Source organism: Huiozyma naganishii, chromosome 4 (assembly GCF_000348985.1).
Source record: "Huiozyma naganishii CBS 8797 chromosome 4, complete genome".
NCBI classification, from domain to species: domain Eukaryota; kingdom Fungi; phylum Ascomycota; class Saccharomycetes; order Saccharomycetales; family Saccharomycetaceae; genus Huiozyma; species Huiozyma naganishii.
This window is the reverse complement of record NC_035925.1, coordinates 320086-343765: the sequence shown is the minus strand read 5'-3', so window position 1 is coordinate 343765 and position 23680 is coordinate 320086. Positions and strand designations below refer to the sequence as shown.

The 23680-nt window shown below is 43.6% G+C and overlaps 17 protein-coding genes across 17 annotated transcripts; 8 read left to right on the top strand and 9 right to left on the bottom strand.

Moving 5' to 3' along the window:
• Positions 1–494: 494 nt before the first annotated feature.
• Positions 495–1589, bottom strand: KNAG0D02060 (uncharacterized protein; the record flags this gene model as incomplete). The annotated part of the gene is made up of 1 exon (XM_022607626.1): positions 495–1589. The coding sequence occupies one exon, from the start codon at positions 1587–1589 to the stop codon at positions 495–497; it is 1095 nt and encodes a 364-aa protein (XP_022464203.1).
• A 255-nt stretch (positions 1590–1844) lies between these two features.
• Positions 1845–3893, bottom strand: KNAG0D02050 (uncharacterized protein; the record flags this gene model as incomplete). Its single annotated transcript, XM_022607625.1, has 1 exon — positions 1845–3893. One exon carries the CDS (start codon positions 3891–3893, stop codon positions 1845–1847), a length of 2049 nt encoding a protein of 682 aa, XP_022464202.1.
• A 184-nt stretch (positions 3894–4077) lies between these two features.
• Positions 4078–4623, top strand: KNAG0D02040 (uncharacterized protein; the record flags this gene model as incomplete). The annotated part of the gene is made up of 1 exon (XM_022607624.1): positions 4078–4623. The coding sequence occupies one exon, from the start codon at positions 4078–4080 to the stop codon at positions 4621–4623; it is 546 nt and encodes a 181-aa protein (XP_022464201.1).
• Positions 4624–4809: 186 nt separating this feature from the next.
• Positions 4810–5253, top strand: KNAG0D02030 (uncharacterized protein; the record flags this gene model as incomplete). Its single annotated transcript, XM_022607623.1, has 1 exon — positions 4810–5253. The coding sequence occupies one exon, from the start codon at positions 4810–4812 to the stop codon at positions 5251–5253; it is 444 nt and encodes a 147-aa protein (XP_022464200.1).
• A 180-nt stretch (positions 5254–5433) lies between these two features.
• LSM2 (Sm-like protein LSM2) lies at positions 5434–5819 on the bottom strand (the record flags this gene model as incomplete). The annotated part of the gene is made up of 2 exons (XM_022607622.1): positions 5434–5667; positions 5766–5819. 2 exons carry the CDS (start codon positions 5817–5819, stop codon positions 5434–5436), a joined length of 288 nt encoding a protein of 95 aa, XP_022464199.1.
• A 533-nt stretch (positions 5820–6352) lies between these two features.
• Positions 6353–7951, top strand: KNAG0D02010 (uncharacterized protein; the record flags this gene model as incomplete). Its single annotated transcript, XM_022607621.1, has 1 exon — positions 6353–7951. One exon carries the CDS (start codon positions 6353–6355, stop codon positions 7949–7951), a length of 1599 nt encoding a protein of 532 aa, XP_022464198.1.
• Positions 7952–8495: 544 nt separating this feature from the next.
• Positions 8496–10190, top strand: LCB2 (serine C-palmitoyltransferase LCB2; the record flags this gene model as incomplete). Its single annotated transcript, XM_022607620.1, has 1 exon — positions 8496–10190. The coding sequence occupies one exon, from the start codon at positions 8496–8498 to the stop codon at positions 10188–10190; it is 1695 nt and encodes a 564-aa protein (XP_022464197.1).
• A 174-nt stretch (positions 10191–10364) lies between these two features.
• AIM7 (Aim7p) lies at positions 10365–10820 on the top strand (the record flags this gene model as incomplete). The annotated part of the gene is made up of 1 exon (XM_022607618.1): positions 10365–10820. One exon carries the CDS (start codon positions 10365–10367, stop codon positions 10818–10820), a length of 456 nt encoding a protein of 151 aa, XP_022464196.1.
• A 262-nt stretch (positions 10821–11082) lies between these two features.
• RPS13 (40S ribosomal protein uS15) lies at positions 11083–12156 on the top strand (the record flags this gene model as incomplete). Its single annotated transcript, XM_022607617.1, has 2 exons — positions 11083–11103; positions 11722–12156. 2 exons carry the CDS (start codon positions 11083–11085, stop codon positions 12154–12156), a joined length of 456 nt encoding a protein of 151 aa, XP_022464195.1.
• A 198-nt stretch (positions 12157–12354) lies between these two features.
• Positions 12355–13428, top strand: RRG1 (Rrg1p; the record flags this gene model as incomplete). The annotated part of the gene is made up of 1 exon (XM_022607616.1): positions 12355–13428. One exon carries the CDS (start codon positions 12355–12357, stop codon positions 13426–13428), a length of 1074 nt encoding a protein of 357 aa, XP_022464194.1.
• A 57-nt stretch (positions 13429–13485) lies between these two features.
• On the bottom strand, positions 13486–14016 carry RTR2 (putative protein-serine/threonine phosphatase; the record flags this gene model as incomplete). The annotated part of the gene is made up of 1 exon (XM_022607615.1): positions 13486–14016. One exon carries the CDS (start codon positions 14014–14016, stop codon positions 13486–13488), a length of 531 nt encoding a protein of 176 aa, XP_022464193.1.
• Positions 14017–14344: 328 nt separating this feature from the next.
• OCA6 (protein-tyrosine-phosphatase) lies at positions 14345–14956 on the bottom strand (the record flags this gene model as incomplete). Its single annotated transcript, XM_022607614.1, has 1 exon — positions 14345–14956. One exon carries the CDS (start codon positions 14954–14956, stop codon positions 14345–14347), a length of 612 nt encoding a protein of 203 aa, XP_022464192.1.
• A 186-nt stretch (positions 14957–15142) lies between these two features.
• Positions 15143–16048, top strand: DOS2 (Dos2p; the record flags this gene model as incomplete). Its single annotated transcript, XM_022607613.1, has 1 exon — positions 15143–16048. One exon carries the CDS (start codon positions 15143–15145, stop codon positions 16046–16048), a length of 906 nt encoding a protein of 301 aa, XP_022464191.1.
• A 52-nt stretch (positions 16049–16100) lies between these two features.
• DOA4 (ubiquitin-specific protease DOA4) lies at positions 16101–19061 on the bottom strand (the record flags this gene model as incomplete). The annotated part of the gene is made up of 1 exon (XM_022607612.1): positions 16101–19061. One exon carries the CDS (start codon positions 19059–19061, stop codon positions 16101–16103), a length of 2961 nt encoding a protein of 986 aa, XP_022464190.1.
• A 391-nt stretch (positions 19062–19452) lies between these two features.
• Positions 19453–19731, bottom strand: FMP16 (Fmp16p; the record flags this gene model as incomplete). The annotated part of the gene is made up of 1 exon (XM_022607611.1): positions 19453–19731. The coding sequence occupies one exon, from the start codon at positions 19729–19731 to the stop codon at positions 19453–19455; it is 279 nt and encodes a 92-aa protein (XP_022464189.1).
• A 768-nt stretch (positions 19732–20499) lies between these two features.
• PAA1 (polyamine acetyltransferase) lies at positions 20500–21123 on the bottom strand (the record flags this gene model as incomplete). The annotated part of the gene is made up of 1 exon (XM_022607610.1): positions 20500–21123. The coding sequence occupies one exon, from the start codon at positions 21121–21123 to the stop codon at positions 20500–20502; it is 624 nt and encodes a 207-aa protein (XP_022464188.1).
• Positions 21124–21579: 456 nt separating this feature from the next.
• IPT1 (inositolphosphotransferase) lies at positions 21580–23124 on the bottom strand (the record flags this gene model as incomplete). The annotated part of the gene is made up of 1 exon (XM_022607609.1): positions 21580–23124. The coding sequence occupies one exon, from the start codon at positions 23122–23124 to the stop codon at positions 21580–21582; it is 1545 nt and encodes a 514-aa protein (XP_022464187.1).
• Positions 23125–23680: the final 556 nt, after the last annotated feature.

Below are 23680 nucleotides of genomic sequence, written 5' to 3'. Positions count from 1 at the left end.
TTATCTGTGTTTAACATCTCTTCAAAATTCAAAGCCTCATCTTACAAATTTATCGAATTTTAAAAAAATACGTCAGAGTTACAGAAAAGACTTTAAACCTGAAAAAGTAACGCAATATTCACATGTTTATTTTACGTAAAATACCTAATAAGACAACATGTTTATGTGTCAGCTGTAGATTCTCTTTCTATAAATAATCAATGTCCATTACCGTGATGTAATAGCAAAGTTTGTCTCCTCAGCCAAAAGGGGACCGCTGATGACCAACAACCTGCAAACAAGACAAAAATCTTCAACGGTCAAATAAACGGCATTTATCCACAATGATCCAAGATACCTAGACTATGGCGTCCCAAATTTGTTACTTTCAGCACACAGATTACAGTATCCGCAAAATTGTTCTAACACCCAAATAAGGATGAGTGCGCAATATGCGTTTATAGCATGCTTCCATTCGCATGCCTGCCCAAATAACCGCATATAGAGTAAAATCATCACTTTGAGTTCTGGAAAAACGATTTGATATCCTCTTCTGCGACCACCTTCTTCTTTTCGGCAAAAGACTTCAAAAATTGGTTCAAATTTTCCTTCAAGGAATGGAAAGCTTCAATTCCTTGCACAGCTTGATCCCTTCTTACGGACACCTGAAGCGCCTGTGCCGCGAGATCAAATATAGCCATGCTTGGATCGTCCTCATCTTGTCCAGGATCATATATTGGCTCATCTTTTATCAAGAATGGGACCAAAATGTCTAAAAAGATGAATAATTTATCAGACTTATTGCTTTCGCCCTCTTTAATCTTTTTCAATACCGAAGAGTAATTTGGTTTCAGAAATAAAGAATATTCTTCTGGTTTCTCTGTCGGGTGATTCGTTCTCTTCCCATGTTCATTTATTAATTCAACCTTCGCTCCCTCATTACGCGAAAGTTTACAGGCAAATAGATCATCAGCTAGCTCATGTGAAAGCAGCCGCTGAAAATAGTACTCATATTTCTGGTAACATTTCCAACAAATATACGCTTCGAAACTTTCTAAATCAGGAAAGCCTTCCAATGGCCGTTCCAGGGTATCTTCGTCTCCAACGCGTCTCATTTCTTGACTCTCCGACTTAGTTTTACCCATTATACAGTGATCATGGTACCAGTCCTCGTTGCACTGCAAACCTATCGCACACTGTAGCATAACAGCAGCGTTATCTGGGTCATATTCCTTTGCACAGTCGCAAAACAGTCCCTTAAAGTTCTGATTATAGACATTATCCGAGGCCGGAATATCATCGGAAGTGTTTTTCCTAATCTCACACCTAATCGCGTCCTTTTGTTGAACTCTGTTATCTCTCTCTGTCCCGCAATCGCAGGTAAAGTGCCTTTTTGTGAAAAGCTCCACCAAGTCACAGCTGGTGTGACATCTAATAGAGCAAGAGTAGCACACACCAATATTATTATGCGTTCTACATGCAAATATCTGCTGTCGAAACGGGCCCTTCTCATATGTACAACTTTTGGGTTCCCAGGGCATCAACTCTCTAGCCTCTTGTTCTAGAGCAGCTTGTTGTGAGATGAAATCAGGTATTGTGATATTATCCATTCTATAATAAAGTTTGATATATTCTTAGCTGCGGCGAACTTGTCCTGCAAGTGTGGCGTGCACTTCCCCGTAAATAAACAGTTCTTCTGATCTAAAATGTATCGCGTAAAGGTTGTGTGACATTCTTGTCATCAAAGAAAAAATTAAGTAAAAACAAAAAAATCGATGATATAGATCAGTAGTTTACAGAATGTGTTCGATGCTTAATTCAGTATATATACACATATAGAGGTTTGATGAATATCCCAATATTATTCAATCCTGTTTAGGTTCCGCTGAGGAATTTGTTTCTTCCTCCTTCTTCTCCAACTCGGCCTTTTTGGCTTGCGCTTCTGCCTTAGGATTATGGTTCGCGGTTGTTTCAATGCCAAAGATTCTGTACAACAATTCATGGGTATCTTCTTTACAGACCATCAAATTGATACACTTGGTACCCTTCCAGACGGGCAAGAACAAGTTTTCTTTGTTTTCGTCCTCTCTGTCAAATTCGATGAACGCACAGCCGGAGGTCAGTTCCTGCAAGTCGGCGATGAACTTGTCGTCAATGTGTTGTTCCTCCATGTCTTCGAACTTGGGGAACGATTCATTGAGTAGAAGCTTCAACATGGGCAATTTGGCCTTGACTATTCTTTTCCCGTTCATATGATGTTTCATCACTGGCAACGATTCGCTCTGGATTCTCCAAGAGCACTCTATGTCGCTTCTTTGAGATACGAACAGTCTGACCCCCGAGTAGATGATCTTCAATCTGTCATCATTTGCCTGTATAATATCCTTCAAAGCGGTGGACACTGTGTATATGACCCTTGTTGGTTCACCAGTGGCGTTACGCACCAGACACGTTTCGCGGTCAAACTTGTCATCGATGCCGTAGAAATTCCAACAGGACTCGATGGCCTGATGTTTTGGATCGACAAACACGAATGGCTCCTCGTTGGCGTCACGTGGGAGTCTCTCTTTCTTGCGCGGTTGAACGGCGCCAGCTTCTTCAGCCTTTGTCTTTTTGGCAGCCAATTCCTCAGTTGGTGTCTCAGAGGCCAATCTTTTGTTACTTGCTGTTTCCTCCTCGTCCACCTTCTCGAACACGGTGATGAAAAACCCACCTGTATTCTGTTGATGAGGATAAACCCTGATACAGTTTTCCAATTGGAACTTTTCGGCCTCCTCCTCTGTGGGTTGGAACCAACTGTCGTTGGCGCCCTCTTGGCCCTTTTCCATCTCCTCCATGTTCCTGTTGAGTGTGGGCCACTTGGAGATCCCCTTATTTCTCACCAAACCTGGTAGCTTATCGTCACAGTTAACTAGGCGAACTTTATCCCCCCATTTCCTCAATGCCTGTGCGACGACTGCCTCGTTTTCGATTGGGTTCATCGAACAAGTCGAGTAGACCAGTCTCCCGCCCTTCTTCAGCAGATGCAAACCTCTGTTCAGGATGTTCGCTTGAACCTGGTGCAACCCAAGTGCGTTCTGCGTGTTCCAGTCCCTCCACACATTGACGTTCTTCCTCATTGTCCCGTCTCCGGAACAGGGGACGTCACACAGGATCCTGTCGAATTTAAGCAGGTCACTCTTCTTCTCCGAGTTTTTCGAGGTTTTGATTCGCGGGAAGAATTGTGCATCGTGGTTAACTACGATCAAATTGGCACTGTTCAACCTTTTCAATTGGTGCACCAACATGTGCGATCTTCTGTTATCCGCGTCGTTGGCAACAACAAACCCGGTGGGTTCATCGGTGTCTCTGTGGAGGGCCTCCAGTAACTGTGCAGTCTTGGACCCTGGCGCGGCACACATGTCCAACACTGTGTGCTGTGGTTCGACTTCGAGCACAATGGGTGGGATCATGGACACTGCCTCCTGTCTAGAGATGTTCCCCACTGCGTTCTCAATAACGAGGAATCTCTGCGTCTTGGCGAACTGCTCATTCTTACGGATGACTGTCTTGGGGACATCCAGTTGCCACGCAAGTTTGTTAGGGTACCAATGCAATTCCAAGGGTTCCTTCAACTTCTCACCTTCGAATGTAACGTTTGTCAAATTGGGCAGGTGTCTCTCCTTGAACAACTCGAGTACTTCGTTGGCGTGTTTCCTGGACCCAGTGATCCTGAAAGTCAGGGGCAGGGGTTCCTGACACGTCTTCTTGAAGCTATCCCATTGTTCCAACGGGAACAAAGCCAATTTCTGGTAGTAGATCTCCCACTTCTCGTTCTCTCTAACGAGTTCCGTCCATCCCTTCTGCGCCCTCGTATCGTCACGAGCGCCAAACGTCTTCTTCCCCCCCTTCTTAAAATTCTTTCTCCTTGCCATGCTTGCAATTGATCTGAGTATGTTGAATCCAGGGAATAGAACCTGTCTCACTGTCGCCTTGTGTAAAAAGAGAGAGCTTGCTCATCGGAAGTTTTGAAGCCATCGCCAAAAAAAAAACAAAAAATTTTTCACTTTCGCGAAAAACTCATCACCTGACCCAAGAAAAAGAAAATTGTGGTTCCAAATGCGAACACTTCACAACCCATTGAAGGGAGGTAATACTCGGTCCCACTGCCACCTCGGTCCTGTTAATAGTGATATTAGGTGCCTCGGAATAGTAAGAACAGTGCAATCCTGGTCGCCTCCTAACGGGTCGTCCCTGCCATCGCTGGATGAAACTCCCCTAACAGCGGTTGAAACGAGACCTCCACGGAGGGAACAGTCCTGCTACTTTGCTGCGTTGAACGGCCAAACAGATTTCTCTTGCCGGCCGCCGTTGCTAAATTCCCCGCCAGGATCGATTGGTTGGTTAAACCAGGACACGTTTAAAACTTACCGGAGCCCGGGATTAAACCCGGGCTCTTTTCAGAAACAGTTGAGACAAACGAGACATGGCGCAAAGAGACCCAAGAGGGCACACTTTTTGTCCAGGCCGAAAGACCAGGACGCGCAATCCATGTCCGGCCGCAGGGAACAGTTGTTCCCAGACCAGATATCCCAAAGTATTCGGTTCCACTACAGAAGCCATCACAGCCCAAAAAATTTTCTGAAAAAACAGCATTATAAATGAGGAAATGCTGAACGTGATCCCCGGTTCGAACCTTCGACAGTACAGAAATTGTCGAAATGCTTTTTTTCCCCCAACGATTTGAGGACCCTTCTGAGCTGAGCAGAGGTGGACCGTCGACTCAGTGTTGTTGAATTGAGGGGAGGAGGCGGACCAGCCGTTCTCTCCTCCTTTTCTTTTTACGTTTACATGGACACCCGGGCACAGGAAAATAAGGAAGATGTTGTTCAAGTGTCTGAGGCGATGGATAGGATCGCAAAACTGATTTTAGCAAAGAGAGTATCGGAACGTAGCCCGTCTCAACCTCCGGTGAAATTGGATTACGAAAGTAAACTGGACCACTTGAGCAATCTCATTGATTCGTTACTGTCCAGTTCGCAATTGCGGGATATCCCTTTGCAGGTTGATAGAGAGAAGTTGGACAGTACTTTTAGTGGAAAAGTGGAAATAATAGAGAAACAGGGACAGAAGTACGCTTTGATACCGGTAAAGGATGGATTAACAACACAGAAGGGGGAAACGAAGAACAAGAAGAAGAAAAAGAAGAAAAAGAACAACATTCAGTGCTCGTACTGTCACGAAACTGGACACACAAGGGCGAATTGCCAACTACGACTGTCAAAGCCGCTGTAGAAGGGTGTGGGCACGAAAACAATCTCTCATCGCCTCTTCGACACTTTACACTTGCATTTTTTATTTCCTTCTTCTGTCTATTACTTAGTTTATACACACTTAGGCTAGATGACAACTGCATATACTCTCTCTCTCTCTTGAAGGAAACATTACAAAACCTCACGACAAACCCGGACATAATTATTTCTTCTCGCTCATGGCCTCCCTTCTTGTGGCATCCTGCAGTAGGTTGGTGTCCACCATGTTCTTGTTCAGGTAAACGTATCTGACGGTAGAACCTCTAATGAATATATTCCTTACAGTGCTCAAATGCGGATATTTAGTTTCGTCATCGCATGATATGTTGTCAAGTTTCAGATTTAAAAACTGGTCCACGGACTGTAACGTGCCCTTTATTTCAATATCGTTTTTAAGCTGCACAAAAATGGTGTTTGTCAATTACATGTACCGTTTAAGTTGTTAGTAAAAAAAGAATATTGGTCCGTCACTCAAATGCCAGCAGAAGAACATACCTCAACGACAACTTCTTGGTCAACTAATGTTTTGAAAAAGGAAAAGAACAACATAATGCGGATCCCCTTGTATGCTTGATTAGTTGCCCGATTTAAGCCTGACTAGTGTAAATATGAGCTTACTATTCAATCGAATTTTCTTAGAACATTTTTTTTCTATATTTTTTTTTGTTCGATATTTAACTTCCCTCACTCTCTCTTAGTAGTATGCCCAATCGCTAGTGTAAATGAAACATTATAGGTCTGCAATTAATGATGATGAGCAGGACATGTACTTTTTTGTAGATAGGTTTCTCATCTCACAACTTTTTTCGAATAAGCTTTATATATATATTTTTGTGAGATTATCGTTATGACTACATTGCCCTAGCAGCGAATTCTATCCTAGCACCAAAAAACGACTCGTCTTTGTCTTACTCTGTAAACAGTAAACATAGTACCCATATATGCGATGGACTGTGAGTCAATACCCTAAGTACAGTCCTACTTTGAGTCATTGACGTACATGAAAAATAAATCGCAACAGAAACTTTAGACATTGAATAACTCAACGAAAGCGAGAACGATATAAACACGAGACAGAAACGATGGCAGAACAGAGCAGGTTGATTTTAAAGATTAGCAATGCGCTCTTTAAGGGGTCGCTTATCAAGAATGCCCCGCCTGTGTTCAAAACTCCGATCAAAAACTTCGAATTAAGGACAGACCAAAAATGGGTTATATGGGGACCCGGGAAGTCCAAGTTTATCGATGCACTTGGCGGGAAATTCCTATGCGATCCACCGTTGGCGTACCAATTCAATAAAAACACAACACCAATCATCGAACAAATAAAATTCAGAGGCGTAATGCCCACGGCACATCTTAGTGCTAGATACGAGTTTTTTAAAGATGAGTTTGACCAAACGTGTAAGATGTTTATATTGGATAACTCCATAGGGTCCAATGAGGTAGCATACACAATATCCACTACAAATCGTGTCGTGGATATGAAATTGTATGAACTGCTAGTCAAAGAGCTGCAGTTGAGCGAACTGCAGGATAGATGGGCCATGGGGTTAAGTAATGGACAAATGAGGAGGGCCAGGCTGACCCGTTCATTGTTGAAAAAACCAGATTTGCTGTTGATGGACGATCCATTTTTAGGGCTTGACCCTGGTGCTTCGGCCATTATTTCTAAACTTCTGGCTGGATTGCAAGAAAAGTTTGGAATCCCTGTTGCTGTAGGTCTTCGATACCAGGACGAGATCCCTCAGTGGTGCACACATATCTGTGCGGTTGATAACCAACAAGGTATTATGTTTCAAGGTTCTGTTTCAGAATGTAGGGAGAGGATTAAAGAATACAGGGATTGCGAAGTATCTGAAATCGAAAACAGAACCTTGGCACAACGGCAGCAAAATCAATTCTCAATCGAAGATTTAATTGCTCCTCACCCATTGTACGGGAAAAATCACCACGAGATATTTAAGATGCCAAGTTCCATTGAATTCAAGGGTATTGGCGTTACATATAAGGGCGAACCTGTGCTCAAGAATTTATTTTGGGACGTCAAAGTGGGTTCCAAATGGCACATCAGGGGGGATAATGGTACAGGAAAGTCCACGTTGCTTTCTATGATTGTTGCAGAACACCCACAATCGTGGAATTCAAAGGTCGTCGAGAATGGACAAGAGAGAAGATCGGGTAAGTCCAACTATTTCGATATCAACAAACGAATTGGCATGTCATCCCCTGAATTACACGCAATATTTGCCACAAAATCAGCCAGGGAACTAACTGTGCGGGAATGCATTGCATCAGGATGTCATGAAGGTTCCTCGAACAATTTTAAACCCATGTGGACGTCTTTGGATTCTGACCAAAAGAAAATCATCGACATGTACATCCACTATTTTGGCTTGAAAGATATTGCCGATACAAGAACGTTTGAAAGTTTAACTGTAAGTGATCAAAAATTGATACTATTCGTAAGAAGCCTGGTGAAGATGCCCGAGGTTTTGATTTTAGATGAGGCTTTTTCGGGAATGGAAGTCGAACCTATGCTGCGTTGTCATAATTTCCTGGAGTACTGGCCCGGCACGGTACTGGTGGTTGCTCATGTGGCAGAAGAAACGCCCAAATGTAATCATTTCATTAAATTACTGGGCCCAGGAAAATATGAAGTCGGTAATGTGAATAATTAACCACCTCGTTTCCTAGTAGGATCATTTGAATTTTTGCAATCCTATGTTTCTTCTTCTGGTTCGCCAAATATATATTGAATTTAAGCTATTTGGCAAAAACAATTCTTCCATAGGAACTCCATGCGTTGTGGACAACATACACTAACAACTGCCGAGACAGCTCCCACTGCTTCGTTATAATCATTGAGGAACGTTTAGAATTTGTTATATATCCGAATCACGTGATTTAAAAAGTGCGAAAAAACAACAACGCTTGAAGCGAAAGAAGAAGACTGCTAAACAGTTTCTTTGCCGTCTTTTGGTATAGGACCGAAGGCAGAACGCTAAATATCCCACCACTCCCCCCTTCAAGGACGTTAGAACTTGGATCATATAATATTGATTGTGATCTGAAGAGAGTGAGGGAAGGCCATTCGCATCTTAATTGACGATATTGCTACCATTCATCGACTTTTTCCGACATTCTGAATTTCGTGTTTTTAAACGAGTACGCAGCATTAAGTACTAATAAAAATATCCTCTTAACTGTCTCACGCCAGCCACAATGACGTTAGATGATGGTACACACGATGCGACCCATGTCCCTCTTTTCCCACCTGAGGATATCTCAATTGAATCCAAAAGAGAAAATGAATTTGGGAGCCTGACCAGCAAGAGTTATCTATTTCAGGTAAAGTCATGTCACAATGAGCCCATTCCAGAACCTATCATTGATACCCCACCATACTATATTTCGCTAATCACCTACGTCAATTATCTGATTTTGATTATATTTGGGCATGTCCATGATTTCTTGGGTATTCATTTCCAAAGAAGCAAGCATTTGGACATCGTCGAAAAGGATGGTATGGCACCATGGTATTCTAAATTTGAAAGTTTTTACGTGAGAAGACTGAAGAAGAGAATTGATGACTGTTTTTCTAGACCCACCACCGGCGTTCCAGGTAGATTCATCCAATGCATTGACAGAGTCTCCCATGGATTTAACGAATACTTTACGTACCCAGGCACGACAAACATGTGTTTGAACTTATCATCCTACAATTACTTGGGTTTTGCGCAGAGTGAGGGGCAATGTACGGACGCGGCTATTTCCGCCGTCGAAAAGTACGGGCTTCATTCAGGTGGCTCGAGATCACAAATTGGTACGACTGAACTACACCAGGAGGCCGAACGTCTCATTGCGAAGTTTGTCGGAAAGGAAGATGCCATGATCTTCTCAATGGGGTACGGTACCAATGCCAACTTTTTCAACGCGTTTTTGGATTCGAAATGTTTAATCGTTTCTGATGAATTGAACCATACTTCCATCAGAACAGGTGTTAGACTTTCTGGTGCGACTGTGAGAAGTTTCAAGCACGGTGACATGGAAGGCTTAGAAAAGTTGATTAGAGAACAGATTGTTATTGGCCAACCAAAGACCGGCCGTCCGTGGAAGAAAATACTGATTTGTGTCGAAGGTTTGTTTTCGATGGAGGGTACAATGTGTAATTTACCTGAATTGGTTGAACTGAAGAAAAGATATAAATGCTACCTGTACGTTGACGAAGCGCATTCTATTGGTGCTGTTGGACCTAAGGGGCGCGGTGTATGTGACTTATTCGGTGTCAACCCCCATGACATTGATATTCTCATGGGTACTCTAACCAAGTCGTTTGGTGCCGCTGGTGGTTACATTGCCTGTGACAAATGGATTATTGATAAGTTAAGATGCGACCTGACAACTCCTAACTACGCGGAGTCTCCTGCTGCCCCAGTTCTAGCTCAAATCATTTCTTCACTAAGAACTATCATTGGTGAACTGAATCCTGGTGAAGGGCAAGAGAGATTACAAAGAATTGCTTTTAACTCTCGTTATTTCCGTTTGGCTTTACAAAGACTTGGGTTCATTGTGTACGGTAACGCCGATTCCCCTGTTATCCCAATGCTACTGTACTGTCCATCAAAGATGCCTGCATTTTCGCGAATCATGTTACAGAGAAAGATTGCCGTTGTTGTCGTTGCTTATCCTGCTACTCCATTGATTGAATCTAGAGTCAGATTCTGTATGTCCGCCTCCCTTACGAAGGAAGATATCGACTATTTGCTACGCCATGTTGATGAAGTTGGAGAGATGCTAAACTTAAAGTTGAATTCTGGTAAATCCAGTTGGGACGGTAAAGTCCAGAGATGGGATATCGAGGAAGTAATCAGGAGAACACCAGAAGACTGCAAGGACGACAAGTATTTTGTGTGTTAAGATATGGCACGTCTTCATATTTTATAAAGTGTATACAATTGCCATTCCACTATTCAAAAACCAAAAAAATAGAGTCTGATTAAATATAGTGCAGATAGAAAAAATTAAAGGAGGGGAGAGTTCGAGAGTAATTGAGTTGTCTGTAGATTATATAAGGTATAACCAAAGCCACACATGTCTTCACTGTACCACATCACATCGGAAACGAAACTTCAAATAAGGAAATTCCGCACCTCTACATCCAGAACTGAGACCCTAAAGTGCCTGTGCATTGCGATTGAACCAAAACCTTCGTATCAGATAGTCATTGATGAAGAGATACAGGAGGAATTAGATTCAGAATTAGAGCAATTGAGTGATCTGTCAGATATTTTACCTGACAACATACCAAGGTTTGTGCTCATGGCTTACCCATCAACTTCAAAGGATGGTCTCAAACAGACGCCGCTAGTACTAATGTTTTGGAAGCCTCAAACTGTGGTGTCTCAGGAGTGGAAAATGCTATACGCTGGTGCCTTAGAGATGGTCCGAAGTGAATGTGGCACATTCAAACTAGTGGAAGTTACTTCAGGTCTTGAAGACGAGGATGACGTTGACGAGCTACAAGAGCAACTCGACTCGTGCAATTAAAGGGCTGGCACCAAGATTCATAATCTGTGACTGCTTCTTACATACGTACATTTCCCAAATTTATTAAAAAACTAATTTTTTTAAAAAAATTTGAAAAAAAAACAAAAAAACAGACGCAATATTTTTTTTCGCAGACGCAGAGTTTATCACGTTTCTATAAGATTCGTCAGTTTTGGTTTCCGACTCATCTTGCTACCTTGTTATTGATTGTAATTTCAAAGAGAAACTTTCCAACCAAACCAAATCAAACAAATCAGTCGCCATGGGTCGTATGCACAGTGCCGTATGTCTTTATTTGTCACTATAATGAACGCTACTTAGAAATTGAAGCACGCAGCGAAGGTATAGTATATCCTTCAAGCGTATTGCATCATAGTTTTTTTTTCTATCTCTTTTAGGATCATAGTTCAAATTCAACTTTTACCGGTCCACACCAGAACGTGTTCGTCTATAGGTCGGTCATGTTCTCAGATTATATGTCTTAAGGTGTGGTAACTGGGTGATTCCAATTATATTGATACGTCAGTTTTCTGTTACCTTGTGCTAGCGGAATGCGGTATCTCTCAAATCCAGACTGGGAAGGTATATGTCTGTCATTGGCAGGTGTACTCTCAAGTCGCATCAAACCCACCGTTTAGAGTGCTGCGTGTATGACCGGTAGCTGGCTCAACCGTTACTGTTCTTACCGCAGCTCTGTGCAGTACTTGATGTCTTTTTGAAATTGGAAACTTCTTTGAACTTATGGTCTTAAATGTAATGCTAAAAAATCTTTTATGGGACGTAGCTTCGATTTCTTATTTGTTTTTGTGTTCCTGAACAACTTGACTAACAATTCTACGTAAAACTGTGACTGTGAAAATATATTTCACGGTTGCTATTTTGTTCCGCACTATTCGAACAGGGTAAAGGTATTTCTTCTTCTGCCATTCCTTACTCCAGAAATGTTCCAGCTTGGTTCAAGTTGTCCACTGACTCTGTCATTGAACAAATCATCAAGTACGCCAGAAAGGGTTTGACTCCATCTCAAATCGGTGTCTTGTTGAGAGATGCCCATGGTGTCACTCAAGCCAGAATCATCACCGGTAACAAGATCATGAGAATCTTGAAATCCAACGGTTTGGCTCCAGAAATCCCAGAAGACTTGTACTACTTGATTAAGAAGGCTGTCTCCGTCAGAAAGCACTTGGAAAGAAACAGAAAGGACAAGGACGCCAAGTTCAGATTGATTTTGATTGAATCTAGAATTCACAGATTGGCCAGATACTACAGAACCGTCGCTGTCTTGCCTCCAAACTGGAAGTACGAATCTGCCACCGCCTCCGCTTTGGTCAACTAGAGTGTTTAATAAACTGTTTCCTGCGATTTTTTTCAGTCATTATGAACCAAAATATATCACATATATTTTAGTTTCCTCTTTTATAAAATCTTAACTTACAATATATTAAATACTTATTTTTTCCAAAAACTCATTGCATATATATTCCTTCATCTGTCACTTCTTCAAAGTTTCCATCTTCTGGCTTAGCATCGTGCTATGGTCCGATTTGACCGCCTTCCGAACCATGCCACTTATGTCCTCCATCTGTATCGGTACAGCATAAGAAACGTGAAGTACAGAATCTCGTCAATTGGTCTGCAAAGAGACATTCTCGTCGAACTTCGCCGTATCTCGAAGGAGAATAAAAGCGATAAACCGGCTTTAGTCATCCATAACCTGCTGAAACAGTTGAACGAATTCAATGAGTCCTTGGAACAGGGTCTGATCTCCCAGTGGTCACAATATCTGCCCCAGCCCGCTCAAACACAGCGTTCAGCATCTCGCCAACTGTGCGTGAGTATTGAAAAGCTGTCAGCGCGGCCTCCACAGGACCCAGAAGTGTCGCGGCAAATGTCCATACTGTCCCGTTACGTCTCTGTGCGACAAAGGAAGGGTTACTTACCGCGCAATATTCCGAAGAAATACATGCAAACCTTACTTTTACCGGTTGCGTTGCACGCCTACGGGAAACATAAACTAGATCGCATCGATGCCCAGCTGCAAAAGGGAATACCTCAAGCGAAGTTGGCGTATACAATGGCAGGGAGAAGCAGGATATGGTTTGTACGCTCGTCCGTGAATAAAAACGCACAGCAGTCTAAGACCTTAGGGGTCCGTATACGGCAGGCTAGGGATCAACACCAATCTGAATTGAATTCAGTAGAGAGATGCCACGAGTTCCATGGGGTATGGGCATCATACGAGGCACAATGGGAGGAGTACCTACTCCAAAACGTGGGATCTACACCTCCGCCGTTAGTCTCTCTCACCCAGTTTATCGGAGCCCCGAACAGGCACTCTAGTGTCGTTCAGAGCTGGATGGTATACTTACAAGATGCCTGTGCAGCGATAGAAAAAAAATCCCTGAGCAGAATGCTTGAGTTCCAACGCTACCGGGATGATGTCTTAATCGAAGGAGGTGTGCTGGCGCATTACCAGAGAAAGACTGAACAAATGTACAACAAGAGGAAAACGCGGTACGATACCATGCTCCAGAATGAACTGACTCATCCCTTCCCATTTGCCTCCGAAAGGAATATGTATCATGTATTAAAAAGGAACCAGTTCTAGTGAAACCATCTCATGTAAATATGTAACTGCTAGATAGGGGGAGGCGGTTCTCCCACTTCAATATGACATTCGGAATTTGTCCAATTCTATATTAATGGTATCCATATCGTATTCTGTAGCCTTTTTCTTCAGATAATCTTCGAACAGCTCCACTTGGTACGTCTGCTTCCGCATGTTGGCAAAATCAAACCTGGAGACCATATGAATCCGCTCTCGCAGGTAAATGGGAGGGTCATCGGACAACTGGTTCAGGATGTAGTTGTTGCAGTCGTAGTGTAGCCCGGAACAAAAACCCAGCATTGAGCCGGAGAACTCTGCAGTGACAGATCCACCGTTCAGAAACTTATCACAAAGTGGGTACGCACAGCGGCCTCTTGAGTTCCTGACAAGATTCAACGTCTTGTAATCGGATAATGTGTAAAAGGGGGATATGAATTTTAGCGTGGTATCATCTATGCAGTACGAATCGGACAGCAACGCAGTTATCTCATTAGTCAGCAGCTGACCTTCTCTTTCCGACAACTGCGCATGCAGCTGGTGCGGCAACAGAGCGTTTTCGTAGACGTCCTTCACAGTAACAGCGTTCATCTATATATCGCGGAGGGGAGCAGAAGTCTCAGTGTAAGTCGAAACAAGCCAGCAAGCAAAAAATGAGATGACCAACAGCAACAGCAAAACAACACACTAGATCTGTGCGAAGAGTAACTCCACTGTCCAAGAAGAAACTCTGTCTTTACTTCTCTCTGAACCTCTATCCACATCTCGCTTTCTATATATACACCTCCAGTTTCACGATCTGGAACGCATTTGTTGCCCCTATTATGGTCACCGTTGCTGAAGCTGGTTACTGTTGATGCCTACGGCACCTGTGTGCTGATGAACGGGATCTCTTGCACAAGAGACACACGTCTGTACATCACTGCAGCACACGGAACTTCAACGTATCTTGATCCCCAGTGCTTTGCGCAGAGCTGTCCGGCACAAGGAACCGATTACTAATCCAGAGAACCCTGTTTTCTGCAGACAGACCGCTTAGGGGGACCATCTCCGGGTGGAATTTCTCTATGAAGTCCCTCTCGTGGACGTTGATGCTGGAGTTGTAGACTAGGAACTCGTTCAGTATCGACACAGTGCTCCAGTAGGAAAACTTTCGCAGACACGCTACGATCAGCGACGTGACCAGCTCGCCGTTGCCGCAGTGCAAGTACACAGGGTAGTTCCTCCTATCCATTAGAAACTGGATGGTGTCTCTGACGGTTACGTATCCAATCGGAACAGGCTCCCTCTTCCGTTTGACCTTCTTGTCGCCGGACTGCTTGCCAGACTTGGGCAGCGGTATATGTTTGACCGTGATGTTGTGTTTCTTACAGAAGTTCGCCAGCTCATCGGTGGGCGGGCCCTTCGTCACAGATACAATGCTTGTCAGTTGTAGAGTCTCCAGGAAGGTGAAATTGATCTCCCGCGGGCACGAACCCCTGTACAGACGCGGTTGCACAGTGTTGAACTGCAATGGTGTTACGTGGTACATTTGAAAGTTAGTGTAAAGTGTGTTTCAGAGCTGTGTGCGGGTCCCACCGCCACTGGCTACCTTACTTTGAACTTACTAGTGAAGTTCGAACCTGTTCCTCTATTAAATAATATACAAACCACATTCACGGGAGGGATCTTCTTCTGTAAGGTAGACAAAAAAAGAGGAGCACGGTGGTAGCTGATCATGGATATTGCGTGCGAGGAGGAGGTATTGAGGCAGCAGGAGGGTGCTGAGCAAGGTACCAAGGGGCCCGGTATTCAGGAGGCCTCCCTGTTTGACAAACTGGAGAGTAAGCTGGAAAGCACGATGGATGGAAGAGTCAAAGAAACATCGAAGGGGATCGAGCTAAACTTGGGTTTGAATGACAAGACAACGGAATTGGCACAAACATACTTGGAATCCTTGGACGGGGAATTGGCCCGTGTCGAGGAGGCGGCAAGTGCATACTGGAGTAAGCTTTCTAATGGGAGAATGGGTCTCTGGTCTTCTTTTAGTAAAAGCTGGGGTATTGGCGAGACAGCAGATGGGACCGCTCAGAAGAAACCGGAAGCTACTGTAAATAATGATCACAGAACCACGAGTGACGCTTCCAATTTTACAGGAACTAGAACTGATCTTGAACTGAAAAGACTGTCACAAGACAAAAGTCTTTACTCAAATGCAATGAAAACGCTGGACTTGTCAGAAGTGACTCCAGCAAACAAAGCAGAAGTAGACAAAATTCTTTCTATCGACAAGCAACTTGCACAACTCGCAGACGAGTTGGTACCATCCCAAATTAGCTACGATGCATTCTGGCAGATATACTTTGATGAAAAGTCTAAGATAATACAAATGGGTGAAGAGAGGAAACGCCTATCAAATGAAGCGAAACGAATCACTGAAGAAGAAGAGGTAAAATGGGACGATGATGAGGACGAAGATGCTGACGAAAAGGAGCAAGATGGCGATGAATCTTTAGTGATTGTCGACAAGAAGGACACGGAGAAAGAGGCATCACAACCAGCGCTTTCCTCCAAAGAAAAAAACGAAGACAATAAACGTGAAGACGCTAGTAATAACGATGATGACGACGATGACTGGGAATGAATATCGTCAATATTATATTTCTTTTCCTATTTAATTATATGTAAGTACATACTTAGTAACTTGCACCGTAAATTCTTTTGTAGAACAACACATAGGCACTCGACGTAATCGGTTCCATACTATTCTTGATTGGTCTACAGCTAGTGTCATCAAAGTAGTACCAACCATTCTTTATACCCTTATCCACGTAAGCCGTATAGTGACCACCGTAGAGACTGCCAAAATGACATGCAACGCCGTACAATTTATAGTTGAACGGCGGCTTTTGACCCCTCGTGGGCAGTTCTGAGACGTTGAGTGGTAATTTCCCATCAAAATCGTTAGCCCAAAAAGTTGTCAGATCCAAGGTGAATGGATACTGTACCAGAATATTATTTTTATTCAACCTATTGTCAAACCTTTTCAAATGAATGATCAGGTTGCGAGGTAGTCTTGTTATCGTCAGTTTCTTTGTGGACGGTTGTTTACTTTTACACCGGGGGCATGACCATTGCTCATCAACCTCCAGATTTTCCACTTTAGTAAACTCATCGAAACAGTCAATTATGGAGCATTTGCTTATATGCTTTGAGGGAACAGGTATCGACAAGACGGAAAAAGGTTGATATGTCGTTGACGTCTTTCCACAGGTTTTACATTGCAACCTGGAAGCGTACTGGCCCTGGAACAAATCTCCAATGACACTAAAGTCGGTGGTGAGAAACCTCTCCCATTCAATCGAAGACGCGATTCGCAAAGACAGTTTTTCTCGCAGGTTCTCTGCCTCTTCTGTCAGTTCTGCCAATCTTTTATTCCCACCACATTGATTCAAATCCTCATGCAGCCCATCCAACAAAAACTGGCAAAATTCTTGGCAATCTTGCTGCGAGCCACCTTTGAACGCAGAGTTGACGGACCCACATGCCATCTTAAACTGGGCAGGCTTTACAGGAGCATGCTTCCCGCCGTGCTTAATTGTACGAGCGTTGTTGTACATTGTATGAATCAGCCTTGAAAAGTACCTTGCGAGGACACCCTTCGAGCCCAACTTGCTGTTTAGGTTGACATATTTTTCGAACGAATTATCTAAAAATATTTTGATCAATTCGTTGTTGCCCAAGAGACATTGGATAATGCAGTTTAGATAGCACGAGTTACCCATGTTTTCCAGTCCGACCATGAAATCCAGATCAAATTGTGGGCCAGTGGACTCGGCAACATGATTTCCAGTGCTAGTTAAAATTGAATTATTTGGTAAGTGTGATTTCGAACTTGCTGTTACAATTTTGTTTGTTGATACCGATTTTGAAGGTAAGGGTGGCAACTGGGGGGAATTAGGAACCTTTGAGCCCATGAGGGGATTTAATTTCTCATCTATTGGATGTGATATCTGTGGATATTGGACTTGGCTCGAACCAGTCGCTTGACTCGGAGAGGACGATTGTATGGTATTGGATAAGGGCGTCGACGTCGTGCCACTCTTACCGTTAGTAATTTCGTAAGTTTGGGGAGAGCTAGATTTGGTAAACGAGGGTTTGCATCTAGTGTTTATTGGCGTTATACTCATGTCTCCTGGGCTCAAACTAGATGCTCTATCGTTTTGCAAAAGTGGAGTCTCTGGGTACTGTGTATAATTTGATCGGGACGACGTACGGTGTATGCCCATTTTCGGCAAGGATGACGTTACAGGCGTACTGTTGGAATATAGTTGTGAATTTTGAGTAGGTTCGATGTACAATTTCGGTGAACTGGGTCTAGCTGAGCCTTCCCTCGAGTTTGAAGATGGAGAAGAGTTCATGAAACTGGGGAAAATTTTCTTTAAACTCGCCGTTCTCCTAAGAAGTGTGCTACCGTTGTTTAAGTCATTAGGCGATTGTTGCCGTAAAAGATGTGGTGTATTTATTGCCGCGGGTGCCGTAGATGACATCATATCTTTCATGGATTGGTCCATCTTGACGCCTATGCTCGGCGACATCTTGGGCAAATGCTGCAGGCTGAGACGAGACGTGTTACCATTTGTATAAATGGCGCTATCCTCAGTTGTACCGTTCTGTTCCAGTTTCCCGTTGGCAACTGGATCTGCGTCCAGTCGAACCAATTCTCTCCCCTGTTTGGTCCAACTATCGAATCCATTTTCGAGAACGTATAGTCTATTGGACAAAGGTTTTTCAAAGGAGTGATTCAACAATAAATTTGCCAAGAGTGTTTTCCTCTCCTTATAAACTATTCCGGACTTTTTATCAGTGTCATTTGAGTACAATACAATAAAGGCGAACTCTTGTCTTCTGTGGAACAGGACGATCTCGTCGTTTGTCGAGGTAATCATCGATTTTTTCTCTAGGTCATGATCCGAGTACGATGATTTGAAGGATACAGGTTCTATGCATATTATGTTCGGCACCTTAAAATGACCCTTATTGAAATCCAGTCTTGTTCTCACGTCAATAAACAGAACCTGTGAACTGTCATGGTCACGGAGAATTTCGTCTAGTTGATCTAGAAATATGGGCGACCCTGTTGCCGGAAGTGGCGTACCTTTATCCCTCTGTACGGAGGTATCTGGTCTCGAATGTGCCTTGATGAACATCTTAATTGGAGTGATATTTTCATCATGGAGTAACGTCTTCACCAAAGTGTTGTAAATATCCAATAGCTCCTTCTCGTTCTTGCTAAGACCATTTTTAGCTTTCAAAGTTTGGAACTGAATAAAATTCGGTATTCTGCTTAACACCAACAGATGCATGATTTTATAGTAAATGTACGCACTTTCGTACAGTTCAAACACTTGCGCGTCTGCCCGCTGTCCATTCAAATGCAAATTCTTCAGTCTCTTCCCCTGATCTTTATAATTCGACAGAGTATCGATACACTGCTGCAGCACAAGTTTCAAATTCTGCGAGTCCTGTGGACTCCTCTCCTCATTCTCCAGTATAAACTTCCCAGCTATCTCTGATAGCCGAGCTAAAGAGGAGCAATACTGTCGTTGAGAGGTGGAGTCTCCACCAGAAGCACTGGCATCGCTCAGACTTACCATGCCTCGGGTTTTGTAAATAGTGACGTTTACTAGTATTTTCGGGTATTGTAATGCCTTATTTCCTTTTTCCAGCTTTTGCCGTCGGGAGTGTAAAACACACAACACAATATCTATATCTGATGCACCGGCGTGCAAAATGTTGAGCCCGCCACACACGATTTCCTTATATACAGCACTCTACATTCTGTGGCGCTATCCCGATCTCGCTCTTTAAACGCTTGTATACTACACACTGTTTTCAACAAAAAAAGTGATGACAAGTCACGAGGGAAGCAAAGGCTGGGTAACAACACGTTTAGCAAATTAGTACTTAGTACTTAGTAGTCGTGGTGGTAGCGTTTGTATACTTTATATAGAAGGTGGAAGGTGATGGTGAGGCATCAGTGAGTGGTCAGTAGACACCATCGTCCGGCCTGTTCTGTTCGATTCTGGCGTTTTCACCTTTCTCTTGCAGCGCCTTCTCGGAGGGTCTCTTGAATCCACGCGGACCTTTCCCCGTTTCCAGTTTCTCCAGCCGGGCCTTGTTCTTGTCAAACAGCTTCTGCTCCTTCTTCTCCTCCGTGGACTGGTCTGACTTCAGCTTGTCGTGGTGATTTCTGGGAGCGAACGAGCTGCTGAACGCTCTTCTTGTCAGTAGTGGTCCCACTGGTCTAGTAACTTGTCTCAACATGGTGTGTGGACGTGGGTGGGAGGATATACTGGTAAAGATACACACACTATGAAGTTCCACAATGTAGATGTGCTTTTATACATAAAATATACGCAAGAACATGTGGGAACTCGGGGGGCGATGACAATAAGGGGAGACTAACAAACTCTACGGCGTGGGGAGGGGTTGTCACGCAACGCAAATTGAGATACAGAAATCGGATGTTGGGTCGGTGGAGCAAAGAGTTAACGATACATACACAGATTTGCAGCGTACTGACTCTTCCCCCCTCTCCCGTCTAGCCCTCCCACGATCTTAGGAATCAGCCCCACAAGTCAGCTTGACAACAGCCCGCAGAACACAAGACGACCCTTAGAAAGTATACGCAAGAGAAACCTTTACATCCAACAGCGTTTGTAGACTATCAAAAAAGCAGCAAATGAGGAAACATACGCCAAAAGAGGAAAACGGCTAATGGGGTCCCCTCTTCCTCCCACAGTTAAAATGACTCTGGCGCAGTGTAGTTCGTGGTTAGTTAGATTAGTTGTAACCGCTGGGTTGTATCTATCCACACGTATATACCTCTTGTTTGTATTTCGGAGTTCAACATACATTAAAAAATATTCTTATTATTGTCACATACGGAGCGAACGTTTTAAACAAGATTCGTTCACGGATACACCCACTATATCTTATACATAATTTGAAGGAAGGAGATAAAAAGAACAACAATTAGACATTATGAAATCAATTTTGGCTTACCAAATGGCGGGTCGCACTATCTCAAGTCTAATTTTCGTACTCCTCTTTGACCAATTCTCTTTCCATATCAATCCACTTGGTGCTGGCAAAGGATGGGTCCTTGGACACACTCTTATTTTCGCCGACAACTTGGAAGCCGACTCTTTCATAGAACGGCACAAGCGGCTCGTGTGCAATAATGACAATCTTGGCACCTACTTCCTGGTTGGACAGTTTTTGTATGTAGTCGGTTAGAAGCAACGTCGCTAGGTTTTTCTTCTGGTAGTCCGGATGGATCACCACGGAGTGGATGGCGATGATGTCGCTAGACTCATCGTGGGTCAATTCCATCCCCTCTAGAGTGATGTAGTGAGTGGAAATCTTCGTCGCAAGGATATGACCGATCACAGTCTCCTTCGTGATCTGCTTAGTGGTCATGTTCACCTCTCTCAAGAACAGCCCGGAACACAGCTCGGGACAGGTCAGCAGTCTGAATTGAATCTTCTCCTTGCTGGCACGCTCGTTAGGGGGGAAACACAACGCCTCTAAGTCCACAGTTTGTGCCAAGTCCTCGATTATAAGTGGACGGATGTACATGTGCAGAGGCAAAGTGGACGAGTTCGAGCCAGAAGTGGCTGCAGCACTGGATAACCCAACATCAGATGCCGCCATTTTATTGCTTTCTATCTGGGGACGCGCGAGGTGTTTGTTTGTATATCGTCTCTTTGTAAAACTTCTCCTTTTTATTACAACTTACACTACGTCTCTCTTTCCATCTGTCTTGCTGTCCGCTCTTTACTTTTCCAAAAAAAAGAAGAAAAGCTAGACGAAAAAATATTTCAATAAAAACTGTCTGAAACCAGTTTTGACAGACGGCGGTAAAGCGCATATTGAAGAAACCTGGACACAACTTGTGCAACTTCCCACTCGTAGTTCAAGAAGCTAAGGAACACTTCTATTGCAGTCCTGGAACCACCGTTTCCGAGAGGGAGTCGAGAGTGGTAGTAAAATATTACGAAGTTTTTTAACATGGTACATAGTGTTATATTGTTAAAGTGGGAGGGATTATGCGATCTACGGGTCGATACAACGGCGACAGACACGATTTCACACCTCTCCCTGCTCTAACTATGCCAGTGGATCGAAGAACCACTCGAATCTTGTGCCTTGGAACACTCTCATCCCGTAAGTCCTCGACTCATTGTAAATGTCTTTGCGTTTGCCTGTCCTAACAGCAATAAAGTCTCTCAGTACACGGCGTTGTAGGATGGCCCAGTTGATAAAATAATGCGACAGTAATGCGTATCCGAGCCCGACAAACAGATCGAACCGGTAGTGGTGGTCCAAGTACATGGTTGCCCACCACTGCAGGCAGACGTAACTTGTAATCCACGTCTTTGCCACAAGACCCCTATTGAAAATACGGAAGTACCATCTGGACGTGTACTGCGAGTAATCCATATCGTATAAATAAACGTACTGTGGTGAGTTCCCCTTTCTTAGCACTGCGGAGTTCGAAGTTGTCGCCCCCCTGGATGCAGATGCATTTGTTGGGTCCATCTCGTCCACGTCTGTTATCGACATGGAAGACGACGACGTTTCCGTATCCAGCTCATCCTCATCGTAGTCATCCTCCTCCTCGTAGCAGTCCTCTCCTGAGGACATATCACTCAATGGGAAACTCTCGTTCCCTTGGACCCCACCACTGCCGTTCCCATGGGTGATTGTGCGAGACCTAACGTATCTGTGTTTCACGGAGCTTGCTCTAGTGACGATCATCAGGAAACACTGAAATGCAATTGCTGAGTGCAATGAGGGGACTGCACCAAACACGATCGGGCTCTTGTGGAACCCGTTCGTGTTGATATGCGTCCCCAGGTGTGTATCCACCCTAGTGAGCCCCGCTGCGTACCCCTCTTGGTCGTAGTTAACTTGGTCTTTGTTCTGCGCACCGTACATGTGTATGAACCAGGGGGATGCGGTGGGGAGCAACAGGTGTGTCAACAGACCGAAAATGTTTTGTGCGCCGAGTGCTAGCGAAAAACACATGACTGTCCCCGCCGGGTGGAAGACGTACAAGTACACTGCTGTGAGGATGGGCATCATTACATGAAATATGACGTACGACGTCCATGCAAGCAGATCTTTGAATTTCGTGAAGTTATCCTCCGATTGGAAGGAGAACAAGTGTAGGAAATCCAACATTACTATGCAAAGGAAAGGTAGTGCGAACGGTACTATGATCAATCTGAGTCTTTTGTCGTTATTTTTGTTTTCGAAATGGAAGATGTGGTCGTACCACTCTACGACATTGTAATTAATTCTGCGTACCCTGTACAAGTAGAACCATACTACTGCTGGTGCTAGAACAAGACACACCACCGTGAATGCGAATGCTGTAGCTATTGACACCTGTGACATTACCTTTGATTGGTATTGCTGGTTCAGTTCTTTGAATGTGTCCCCAAACATGAATGCGTCTGCTAGAAACGCCAACGATGACCTGATGGGCGGTCTAATATTGTTTGGAATGTATTTAGCGTTGTTGAATGAAAACAGCCATATTAGCACCAGTGCAAAATTCCTCATGATATTGATCGGCAGCGTCAGTATATTCCTCTGGTTAAATGCTGACACCCATAGTCTTTTGATAACTTGGAACAGCCAAAACATCCCGTATGAAAAGAAAGAGGTAAGAAGGGGAAAAGTGTCGTTTTCTCGCTCTTTTTTTTCTATGGAAAGTTCCTTCTCACAAGTGTAGCAATATTACTCAATAATTCTAAAATAAGACGAGAGGAACACTTCTTAGTATATATTCTCTCTTGTATGGCTTTTTCCACTCGTTTGTTATTTTTCAATTATTTTCTTTTTCTTCTTTTTTTTCCCTGGGATACTTTTCCTTTTCAATGAATAAATGAAGGGACGGTGACGGGGGGAGAGAGAAAAAAATGAAAAAAGTTTCTTTATACCGATAGATGAGAGAGGTGCAGAATTAGGAGAAAACTGGTGAACTGTCCAGTAACCCGAAAAAACAGAACAGAATGAGTGGAATAATAAGCTTTTGCTTTTTCCGCTCCCTCGAGAAACTACTTATAGAATGCCGAGTATAAACAATGATATTCCACAATTAAGTCGAGATGCTAGAAACGTCGGTGGCTCCCCTTCTCTTGTGCGTTTGGGATAGAATGCAATGACGACGGCACACAGACATACAAACACAAAAATATAT